At 40.2% G+C, this 12,655-nt stretch overlaps 1 protein-coding gene across 1 annotated transcript in view; it reads right to left on the reverse strand.

Annotated features, from left to right (window-relative positions):
• SDK1 (sidekick cell adhesion molecule 1) overlaps positions 1-12,655 on the reverse strand; it is a 411,616-nt gene that overhangs the window by 70,538 nt on the left and 328,423 nt on the right. The window contains exons 25-28 of the mRNA XM_005145297.4: positions 12,267-12,504; positions 6,371-6,486; positions 5,615-5,804; positions 3,706-3,804 (exon numbers count right to left, since the gene is read on the reverse strand). Coding sequence (XP_005145354.3) covers positions 3,706-3,804; positions 5,615-5,804; positions 6,371-6,486; positions 12,267-12,504 — 643 coding nt within the window. The remainder of the gene's footprint in view (positions 1-3,705; positions 3,805-5,614; positions 5,805-6,370; positions 6,487-12,266; positions 12,505-12,655) is intronic.

Consider the following 12,655-nt stretch of genomic DNA (forward strand, 5'->3'; position numbering starts at 1 on the left):
AGTCTAATACCCCCAACAGGATTAATGACAGTACCTAGCAGTCTTCCACAGTGAAATATTTAAACAAACAAACAAGTAGTTTTCCCTCTTGGTGCCTGCCAGCATTTTCATCCTGCTAATCTCTCTCTGAAATGCTAGAACATGTTTTGATATAGATTACAAAAACGTTAGCTGCAAAGGTGCTTGTATGCTCAGAGGACAAAGCTAGAAGAGCAGGAACATTAGTTCAAAGGTTTTGAGTAAAAGTTGCTCTTGCAAAGCGGGTGCTTTTTCTTTCCAACCCCACTGGTGAATAAAAGGGCACTGCACAAAATTATGTTAACTTATTTTTTTCAACAAGTCTACTTCAGTGCACTTGACTGGGGGGGTTACACTGGTGTTTTCAAAGTTCATTACAGTAAAGGGATTTCAAAGGTGTACAGGAAAGAAAAAATAAACTTGCAACTTTTATTTAGAATGCCACACATGGGTTTTTGTCTATTTTTGAAGCACAACTTCTTAGGAAAGATCACAGATGTAGCCAGCAATTTTGACTTTTCTCTCTGCCATTGGCAGCTACTTCTTCCATGAACCTCAATATTCTACTACCATAAAAAGTAAGAGTGAGAACTATTGAATAAAGACAATCGACTTCAAAGAGGTGGAGTGGAGGAACTGGCAGGTAACGTCCCCCTGGGAAAGATTTCTAAGGGAAAAAGGAATTCGGTTTAGCTGACAATTTTAAGAGACAAAAAGAAAAAAGGTACAATATGTTTGCATTGAGAGCTCACTAATGACCTGAAAATCAAAACTGAATTGGACAAAAGGTTGAAATAGGACACATGTCTAAGGGAGTGTATAAATATACAGCACAAGCATGGAGGGACAGAATCAGAATGGCTGAAGTGCAAAGCGACTTATAACTTCAAGGGCATCAAAGGCAATGAGAAAGGTTTTATAAATACATTAGAAATCTGAGAGACAGGAGGAGGACAGGTCAACTACTGGGAAGAAAAGATGACACAAGAAAGGAGAGCCAGAAAAGAATGGAAGGTTGATACCTCCATTGCTTCATTTTCACACACACAAAAAGTTGATGCTGATTAGATACTTAACACAAATTAAACCTGACAACAATATAAGTAGGGATGTAGGCTGAAATAAAGAACAGGTTAAAGAGTATTTAGCTAAGTTAGATGTAATCAAGTCAGAAAGGCCTGATGAAATTTGCCCCATGGTGCTTTTCTATCTAGCTGGAGCCATCTTCAAATAATTACTGATTATCTTCAAGAACTTGTGGATGACAGGTGACATCCCAGAATAATAGACAGGAAAGAGTACCCTATATTTTAAAACAGGGAAATACCAACCAGAGGAATTATGAACAAATCAACCTAAAGTTCAACACCTGGAAGGATCCTAGGAAAAAAAGTCAACATAGAAGCATCCATGAAGATAATATAGTACCAAGGCACAGCCAAAATGTATTTGTCTGGAGCACACAATAAATATCAAATAATCTGTTTTCCATGTTGCCAATATAAGTGGCCAGGTAGGAAGAGTAGATATGATCCACATTGACTTTAAGCAAGGATTTAATATGGTTGCACACAGCCCCATCAAAAGCAAACAAGAGAAACAGGATCTAGGAAAAATACTACATATTTTGACTTGAACACTTGAAACAATAAGTCAAAATATTACTGACAGTTTTCCATCAAATTGGGAAGATGTTAAGTGAGCTCTCATAAGACCTCATGGATTGAGTTTGGTCCTGCTCAATATCATTAATGACCTGGCTGATGGAGTTGCAGTCTATTTGCAAACTCCAAAAATGAAACCAAACTGTGAGTGGCTTGTGCACATTTTCAAGGCCAAGAGTGTCACTTAAAGTGATCTTGATAATGAGGAGAGATGGTCTGGAATCAGTAGGATGAAATTCAATAAAGGTACCTGCAAATTATCATGCTTACAAAGAAAAAGCTTAATGTACCTATAAAACAGGGACTGACTGACCTGGAAGTGTACTGCAGAAAAAGGGTAAGAATTAATAGTGGGTCATAAACCATAGTTTCACCATCAGTGTTGTAAAAAAAAGTCAGGTCAGGATAGTATCAGGTATCTGGGATACGTTACTGGGAATGGACTGTGCAACACATCAGAAGCGCCAGTCTACATTCTAAGCATGTAGGGGACATCTTTCAAGGGACATCTTTTCCCTTCCCTTCCAACCCTGCATTTGTGTGATCTTATCACCAATGCAGTGGCAATGAGCAAGAACAAACTGAGAAGTGGATGAATTGCACAAAGCACTCTGCAAAGACAAAATAGAACAGAGTTCCTACTCCACCAAGCTTGCAACTTCAGCAAATAAGGCTGACAAAGTGCAGCAACCTGAGACATTGAAACACAGTGGGGAGAGCAAAATCACTTTTGTACTTTCTCATCATTTCTATCAAATGATTTTTTTTCCTCCTTAACCACATCCTGTGATTCAAATCCCCATCTCTACTGAGAAAAAGTTCTAGGACACACAGTTTCTTAAATAAAGCAACAAATCAAACCCACACGACAACCTGGAAGTCAAGCTTCCTCAAGCTGCAGAGAAACCCTGCATGGATCCGTCTCTGACTGCTAAACTCTGCCAAGCTTCACATGGACTCTTCTCGTGCCTAGAAAACCCCTGCCGCATCTGCCTTCCAATCCCATTTGATGATTTCCCTGCTAATGCAGGTATCAGGATCACTTTGGGAAACTATATACCAGAACAAACACTTTTAGTTCTTGACTCTTATATGCAATATAAGACTGGTTCTTTATTTTTATGGATGCCACCAAGGCAGCATTTGAAGCAGGCACCCTTCACCAACAATGAAGGCTTTAGGGAATACTGCTAAAACACACAAGCCTGAACAATGGCAGTGAAATTAGAAGCAGAAAGGCCTGGCAGAGTGAGAACTAAACAAAACCCGAAAGCTTTTGCTTCTGTTTTCAGAATTGAGAGACAATTCTTTACTCACCAACTAGAACTACTGTTAAATATGTTTACCATCAGCAGAGGACAGAATATTTCCTGGTAACCACTAGCTACTTTAATTTTAGAGGCAAGAATAAATTCTTACATTGTAAAAGCCTTCATGTTTTAAGTACAAGTAGCAGCTGGTGTGCATATTGCAAAGGCAGCCCAGGAGTTAGGAGAGCAGGAAGGTAAGAAGGTTTTTCCCAAATTCCTGTTGTGCCTTGCTGCCTCTATGTCCCTTGATGAAAAGCCAAACATGAGTTAACTCCTTGAAACCTGTCAGGCAGTATTATCCAAAGGAGCCAACAAAATGGAAGCACATATGAATCAAACATTGGGCATGCCTGGGAAAGGGAGAGAAGGAGGGGGAAATCCAGATCTCCCCTCCTGCAGCTCTGCAGGCAGTTTGCCCAACAGCAGCCAAATAGGTTACAAATCCCAGTGTGGATGGGAAGAGAGATGACAATTCAGTGACGTGATTCTGGCTGTGGAAAACAAACACCATGGAGCTTGGCAGACTTCTCCTCCTCACCACAGGATACCATGTCTCTCAGCTGATACCAACATGTTTTCTTTTCTTTAGCCACAGATTTGCTTATGTGTGGTTTCTAATGGGAACATACCAGGGGAAGGAAAAGCCAACAGCCAGAGCTCGCTCTGGTCTCCAGCCCTCTCCTCCCAGCCCTGGGTTTGCAGCTCCCCCTTACCAAGAATAATTCCATTGGGCTCCTCTGGCGGCTGCCAAACAATCCGTACGGATGTCAGCCTCACCTCAGGGAACACCAGCCTCACAGGTGGCCCAGGAGCTGGAAAGAAAGACAGAGACCATGCTAGCAAGGACTGCATGTCAGAATTCTAAGTCTGCTGCTCACCTTGCACAGAAGCCAGATACTATTTGTATCTTGGTATCTTACCAATAGCAAGTAGATAGTTAGGAGTGCCTATGTATATACATAACACACATTCTTCTGAGGAATTCTGTCCATGGCCAAACGCCTATAGCACCCACAGACACCAAACATAATGCAGAAACAGTGCACCCTACAGTGTATTCCTACACCTGTGTTTAGCAGGATGCTCTGACAAAGGAGCTTTGTGTTATCTCCCAGCAGTGTAGTGAGGAGTCCCTGTAACTGACTGCATACTACAAAGCAAGTCACGAAGCTTCCTTTACAGAGTTATGTGTCAGCTTAATCCACTTCATACTTGTTGGAATTGAGTAATATCTCCTTTCTGTGTCATCAGTACCAGCTCTGAACTGCCTTCCAATTTTACATGTGCATTTTAAGCACTTAGGTCTGAGCAGAAGATCCTGAGGCAGGCAAGATGCACATTAATACAGACGGCTGGTGGCTGCACTGACCATCCCAGGTTCACAAGGTGAGGAGATGCTAATTCATACATTAGCATCTGCAAAATTTCCCCTGCAGCACAAATTCCACCTGCATTACCCCTGATGATACTTTTAATTAAGTTGAGCCCAGAGGAGACACAACATATTTCTGTCAGGGGTATGGAGATGGAAGTACAGTTTGTATCATTTGCCAACATGCACTTAAGGAGGTAACTGCTATAATGGGGTTATACTAAACAAACAGTTTTAAACATTTCTCATTATAGTCTGATATGTACATTTCAGTGTGTGCTTTTGCTCTCCCTGCAGAGTTCTCCTCACAGTAATTTCTCCTTGTTTCATTTCAAAGAAAAGCCATGTCCCCACACAAGCAGTATGAAGACAAAAAGGCTAATAAAATGTCAGGGAGCTGCTGTCCCTGTTGCCATCCCCATCCCTGTCCCTACATGCTTTTACTCTTTCCCTGCACTTCACAGAAAATATCTTGTTAAGCCAGAAGTCTGAAGGTGTTTTCAGCCCAACCAAATCACCTTAATGAAGTCGCTTGTAGAAACCGACGTTTATTCCATTACTATGCTGAAAAGATTTTGATGAAAAAAGAGACATTTCTTTTAGTTCATCTTCACTGGGAGCAATAAGCAGAAGCCTCGCACACTGATATTAACCTTCATTTAATACTGAAAAGGTAATGAAGCTAAAGGTAACTTTAGCATCTGCAAAGCCAAGAATATTTGAACAGTTGGACTGAATTTCTGTAGAGCTCCATGAGCAGGAATGCTCCCTCCACACTGGTGTGTTCACACAGCACTGTGGTAAGGGGCTCACTTTGGACTTGAGAGTGCTGGAGGCACTTGCAAAAGGAAGCTGGTATGATCGTCTTCCAAGGTAAGTGCCTTATCCTTTTTGGAAATCAAATGGGAATGGATTACTGAAGCTGCAAATTCCATCTCTCTCCTTCAGTCCAATCAGACCCAAATTTGTTTATTGCTTTCAATTGCAGCACTCTACTTCTTTGTTTTTTTGAGCATGATTGGACTTCAATAGGAATTTATACCTGGGCTTTAAAAATTGTCTTCAGTATAAATTGTCCACACCGAGCACTGGAGAACAATTTTAGAAGTCTTTTTCTTCTCCTGATCTGCAGGGAAAGAGGTATTGAGGGACTCTGGGTCTCCGTGGTTTTGCTAAATCCTCAGCCCTTTAGGTTCAAAGTTGAAAAGAGATAATATATGTATCTCCAAATAGCCTTAGTTTAAACTTACCATCATCCTTTGTTCTTTCTATAACTGCAGGAGAGCTGGGGACTCCATCTCCGATACGAGTGAAAGCCAGTACCTGGATCTCATAGAGCACATACTTCCGCAAACCAGACAGGAGGAAAGACTGTGTGTGGTTACCTCTTACTACTTGGCTCTTTGGCTCAGAATCTAAATCTTTTGCTTTGAAAAGGATCTGCAGAATAGATGTATATAAAAAATAGAAAGAAATAGGTTGTTACAGGAGGACTGAAAAGAGGGCTACACAGTTTACATTGACAGAATCATAGAATGGCTTGGGTTGGAAAGGACCTTAAAACTCTTTCAGTTCCAACCCCTGTAATGGGCAGAAATGCCTCACACTAGACCATGTCACACAAGGCTGTGTCCAACCTGGCCTTGATCTAGCATTTACCACTTCTTTGGGTGACGTGTGCCAGTGCCTCACCACCCTCACAGTAAAGAACTTCTTTGTCATATCTAACCTGAACTTCCCCTGTTTAAGTTTGAATCTATTATCTCTTGTCCTGTTGCTATAGTCCCTGATGAAGAGTCCCTCTCCAGCATCCAAACTCTCCTTTTTCACAAGATATGAGATTATAATCACCAATCACCCCTTTCAAACAGCACACTTCCCTACATCTTCTTCAGCTGACTTATGAATAATATAAATAGCCAGCAGGTGAATAATGAATAACAAATGAAAAACATATCTAAGTAACGCATTAAAAATTAAATAAGCATGAAACTCCCATTGCATACCTTGTAACCCAGGATGAGACCGTTCTGCTCGGGCTCGGGGACTGCAGTCCATGTCAGAAGGATCTGGGTTGAACTCACAGCTTCAGCAGAGACATTCTCAGGAGGAGCAGAGGGAACTGGAATCAAAAAGCAGAAATTGGTAAGATATACCAGGTCATTTTGCTCAGGATTGTGCCAGGATCCCATAGAAGAATATTTAAATACAAAAGGACTGGAATAGGTTCTAGATAATCCCTTCCTCTCTTGTATTGAATCTACACCTTTGTTATATTTCAACCTGCCTCACAGTTTCTTCCCAGTTCATCTCAGAAACCACAATGCTTGTAAAAAGCTAAACATTTAATCCTAATCAGTGTTTAGAGACAGACAGTACAGATGGACAGATATTAATAAATTTCAAGTTCTCTACATTTGCATTTATGAGAATCAAGTTTAAATAGATGGACTTCCACAGAAGTCTATCTCTTAGTATTTCTTTTCCATACATTTCATTTCCTTATGCCAAAAGTTAGAAAGCTTTATGAATGAGAGTTTACCTTACGGTACTCTCTGTTCTAACAGGAAGTTTTACACTACCAGAGCTTCCTATATTATCTGAAAGGAAATTATAGCATCTTTTCTAGAGTAAGCAATAATTTCAGTCACTGCACTGCACTCCCCATTCAGTGAGAAGTTCTTTAACCTCAAAGCCTTTTAATTATGTGATAGTGCTCAACCCTTGCAATATATCATTTATAGGCGGATACATTAACACAAGGTGTATTTTCAGGGACTGGTATGGAGTAAGTGAAAGATATGCCTATTTCATTTATGATGCAAAATTGGCTCTTACGAAATGAGAAACATCATTAGAACTGATGGCACAGGAACACTGTAATTTTCTCTGACTCCAAAGAGCAAACTTGCATTTTCTCATGGCATTAAAACTCTAACCGCCACAAAACCACCACACAACTGCAAGCTTTTGTAGGCAAGCTTAACAGCATGCCATGTTACACAAGCACAATTTGAGGCTATTTTTAAGAGCTCACATTTTATGCTGCCCCTTTGCATCTTTTTTTCCTTGTGGCATTTCCAACATCCGAAGGGTACAATCTTTTCTAAAGCATGGTACACCTGTCAGACCCCAAGAGAACATTCACCAACTTATGTTAAATGAGCACTTATGGACAGTAAGGCTTGATTAGGTCCTGAATATATCACAAAAAAGAGCATGAATCACTGCCAAAAGTAATGCTTTCCCGGCTGTCCGAATAAAAGAACAGATCTGCTGTTGTTAAGACGAGCTCCTGAAGCTCCTAGCAACATGAATGAAAGAAGTGTGATACCAGAATTAATATCAATTGAAAACCAGACTGTACCACTCCCAACCCTTGTGCACTCCAGGTTAACCACAGAGGTGGTAAGTTTTGAAACAATTTCCCTGCTATCAATTATATGGGACATGAGATCCAGGGCACCAGCTCATAACTGCTGCAGACTAAAATCTAGTCTTTTCTTAATTCCAATGCTGAAGTGCCCTTTCTTATTTCAAAAAAAAATCTTACCCTAGATTTATCCCTCACAAGGATATAATTATGTTAAAGGAAAATAAATTGCCAGGAGCCATGAATGTCTTTGCAGAGCTGCCATAACTTTATCTGTAGATCTCCACAAAAGCTACTCCCACATCAATCACTACTTCTGGTGAAAGGGTGGAGATGAGTTGCAGGAAACCAGGATGTGTAGAGGAAAGAAGCCCTTTTCCAGCCACATTTATTTTTATTTTATCTGGTTTGAAGCCTCTGAAGAGAGAAAAAGTTTATTTTACCAATATTTCATTTCCTCTTTGATCAGCAGCCCTGAGATTTACCCAATTCACAGAAGGTAGAGGCTGTGCCCTGAGTACATGCTTGCTTTGAGGTGGGTGTACAGCCACGCTGCTGGCAGGGACACTCAAAAGCTAACAAAGAAGAGCACGGTCTATCTGAAGATTTATTAGCCCATGTTCCTCTTAATTCCCAGTGCCAGCCGGAGCGCTGTCCTTTCTCTCTGGAAAAGAATCTAAGCCCAATGCTTAAATGGCAGAAATAACTTGTGTTCATTGAGTGTGCTTTAGTTCTACAGTTCTTGTATTAGTGTTAAGGATTTTATTCTAATGTGGCTGTATGAATTCAGGACCTGCAAGGGATACTATGGATCTTATTGTTGCTAGGCTTTTGTCAAGTAACAGACTTTGATCAACCCTTTAAGAACTAATTGAATCACAACATTCGTTTCTCTGACCTCCCTCCTCTCTCAGGATATAGTGATACAAAGAAATTATAGTTTGCTAAGACTAATTATGGCTTAAATGAGGCCTAAAGAGCCCTCTTTCCTCTGGAAGCTCCCTTCTGTAATGCTGATATCCTTAACTGTTGCACTGAAGACTTTATTATGAGCTCCAAAGCAGAGTTCTCATTAGTAACCTGCAAGAACAGTTCAGAAGCCAAGCAACAGTGTCCAAAAAAGAAAATCCTAAAGCTTGAACAGAATGAACCATAAATACTGAAACAAAATGATGAGCTAATCCAGCAAACTGCCAGCTGCACGAGGTACCTCAGAAGATCAAACATAAGAAATTATAGAGCTTCTGGTGCTTTGTACTGGAATGTCAATAAGAACTCAAGTTTTTAAGGTTATTCCTGTTTGCATCTGAGATCATACATCCTCTTTCTACATCTGACATTTGATATATAGCAAATGTTGCTGTTTCATGTCTTTAACAGGGCCAAAAGCAGCTTTTAATAAGCCAGCCCACATTCTGGCTTTCTAAGAAAGCTAGTAGGGTGCAATGGTTCTCTCTTTAGTAGCTCGTTTTAGCTCAACAACATCCATCACTGGTTTTTGACAGTAAAAATTAAAGTGCCATATTGTACATCTGATGTCAATTAGGAAGTGCAAATTTAGAGCAAGGTTCATGGCAAAAGCATTAGAGCTGCAGTACACAACCATTTTGCCTATAAAATTAGCTACTGCAGGCCAAATTTGCTGCTTGTATAAATGGACAAATCTCCACAGTGACATTGGAGCACATTTGAACTATCAAGTGATGCTTTGTCACAGCAAAGTAACTGCTCCATGAAGGTCAGCCTGAAAAATCCAGAGATTGATCCTTGCCATGGATATGTATGTGGCCATGCTTGTATAGTAGATGCTTTTTGTAAGGCAAGTGTATACACTTTTATATAGCTGAATACCAGGTGCCCAAAAAATATTACAGCACCGGCTAGATGTATTTGAGATGAATTGTTGAAAATAAGAGGGTTTGTACCTAAAAGGAAGCAGCCCTGTCAAGGTTATTCTAATACATTAGAGGGCATAGTGGTTTTTTTGCTTTCTCTATACTGTACCTACTAACAATGTCAGTTATTGGGCAGAAACTGAGCTTGTTCCTCTGCAGTTATTTTATACTGTAAAATTTAATGAGCTAGTTAATTTCTAGCATTATAAAACATTCTGGATTGATAAAACCTGTCCTGTTTAAGAATCCTAATTCATCTCCCACCATCTTCAGCTGCTTGCAACTCTTATCCTAGATTTTCATTTTAGGGTTTCCCAACTGTTTTTCAAGCCTGACTTATCAAAACCTCCAGCACTGTTTATTCTCTCATAGCTTCTTTAGTTTCAATATGTTTTATATGCAAGAGCTTCAGAAACCAGAGAGTACCTGTAAGGGCATGCTGCTCCTTTACTGTTAGCATGGGTGCTCAGCTATTAGTGACAGGACCACATATCCCAGAACAAACAGAAGTGCTCAAGTACAGGTCTATTTTCAACAAAGGGTTTGGACTCCAGTGGCTGCACTGTCATTAGATGCAGTGAACTGATTTAGTGCCTGGGCTCTAACTTCTTAGGCTCTTTGGACAGAGTAAAATACAGAGCCATGAGTCCTGCCAATGAATAATCCTGGCCAGGGCACCTCTGGCCAGCTGTGAGGGATGTTTACAATCTGCACCAGGGAAACCAATTCCCCTAGGACTCTATCTGTAAAATGGAGAAAGAAATACTTAAGCTATCTGCTTTTAAAGCACTTTGAAAACATACGTGATACAGACAGTTGTTTTTATAGTTCAAAAGACAGACCTAAAAGTGCTTTGACCTTTCTCTCTGACTTTAGATAGTTTTTTATTTGCATTTTAACCCCATTTGACTCCATACAGGTTAACTGCAGATTCCCTGAACTTCTCCCATGCAGCTTGCTGCTATGCCAGTGCTTCTTCTGTATTCTAAATCTAAGAAGCCAAGTCTGAGCCCTGACTTGCTCTATTCAAGAAATCAGATGTTAGTATCAAAGAAAACACATGGAAAAAATAAATGAGTCTTTATGGCCTAGATCACAGCTTTGTGTTATTTTGATCCTGGTTTCTGTGCGCCTCCTATCAGTTTCAAGTCAACCTTCTTTTAATACTGCTAGAGGAAATGCCAAATACACATGTAACCTCTGATCTTCAGATGCTGAGCAAGAGCACTATAAACCTAAGGTTTTATGAAATGACTTAATCTTAGTGTTTACTACATTTCAAAAGAATTGTTTGAAGAACAGTAGAAAGGAGAAAGTGAAGAATGTGATATCTTTTTCTTATAATACTGAACACTTCAAAACTATTCTGTCTGGGTCACGCTATCTCTAACTCCAGCACAAGCATGCCTTGTTTAGAATACCTCTGGCAATAGCTTTTCAATTACTACTTCCCAAAAAGCAACACTTTAATGGAGGGGGGTGATTTTGTTTAGCCTTCCCCTCAGCTAGTTCAAAGGATAGTTATCTGTACCTGCAGACCAAATCCTGCTGTGTACAGTGGGTTCACAATTCCCACCAAGTAAGGCTGTGTGGTACAGAGTGCACAGACATGTATATACATGTGTCTATGACTGTAGGGTATGCACAGGATTAGATTCCAACACACATTTCAGGAAGAAAAATAGGAAAAAATAATAAGCATCAGTGTTGAACCTGGCAGAAGTAAATCTCACTACAAGTTTTTATGATTAAACTTTTAAACTGTATATGTCATCCACTTTGTTATTCCCTTGCAACATAAATTTTAATTTATCAGGTGCATGTAGGGTAGGTTTGGAAATAGGTTTTGTGGAAGTTAACAGCTGGAAAGCAGCTTCTCAAGCCTGTCTTTACTGTTGCTACTAAGCTAACAATAATTTACTGTTCTCTGAGACTGAGAGTTTGCTTCTGATGTTTGAAGTCTCTATGCTAGTATGGATAATTCAGCAAGACAAGACAGTACTTGTGCTCTAGGTCTATATGCAGGTTATGTCTATATAGCTTTGTACACACAATTTGAGAAGGCAGTTTTGAAAATATGCTATCAAAAGCTCAGATAATTATTTTATTTCAGCTAGGTAATGATTTTATTTCAGCTCTCTAAAAGAACTTGTGCCATTTTAGAGCTACTGGATGCTTGAAATTAAATTTCAGATAATCACAACTGCAAGAAAATCCTCCTGAGCCTGGAAGCAGACAGGCAAAGGTGGAGAATGAGGGACAATAGTGCAGTGGGGAGGGAGAGGAAGTGTGAGAGACCTGCTGAGTCAGACAAGGTTCTCTTTGTGTTGCCTGTACTGCTGCCAAATGAGGGCAGGAATGGGGAGAGGTTGTTTTGTTTGCTTTAAATACATAACCTGCAGGTTTATGCAATAAAGCAGGGTAGAAATAAAAGAAATAACTAACACCCTCAAATGTCCATATGTTTTTTGCCTTCAGTGAAACTAGAGATTGATTTTTTCCTTTCATTTTAGATCTAATGGATCAACAAGCAGAAAACCCCACCCAAAACCAACCAAACAACCAAGAAAAAAAGGACAGAAAACACTGAAGCTCAGATGTGCCCTTCATTGCAGCTACAGTGCTTTGACTTACCAGACTCCCGTGTACGACCTCTCACTACTTCGCTCCATGGTCCTGCCCCAATGGCATTGAAAGCCTGGATCTGCAGTTCATATTCTGTCCACTCTTCCAGATCTTCAATTGTGCACTCTCTTTCCAAGCGGTCATTAATAACTTTCATCAGGGCAGGAGACTGCACATCCACACGCCAGAACTTTATCCTGTACCCCACTGACTCTGGATTGCCATTATACTGTGTGTCGGGGAGGGGCTGGCAAACGACAAAGAAAAGGACAATATTCCTATACAGACCACACTGCTGGGGCTTTCCAAACTATATACCAAGGCTGCCTGAACTCATATAAGGCTATGGGAAAGCCAAAAAGATCAAGAAGTTGATTTTCTATTTCCTTTATGTTTCA

Source organism: Melopsittacus undulatus, chromosome 8, assembly GCF_012275295.1.
Source record: "Melopsittacus undulatus isolate bMelUnd1 chromosome 8, bMelUnd1.mat.Z, whole genome shotgun sequence".
Classification (NCBI taxonomy): domain Eukaryota; kingdom Metazoa; phylum Chordata; class Aves; order Psittaciformes; family Psittaculidae; genus Melopsittacus; species Melopsittacus undulatus.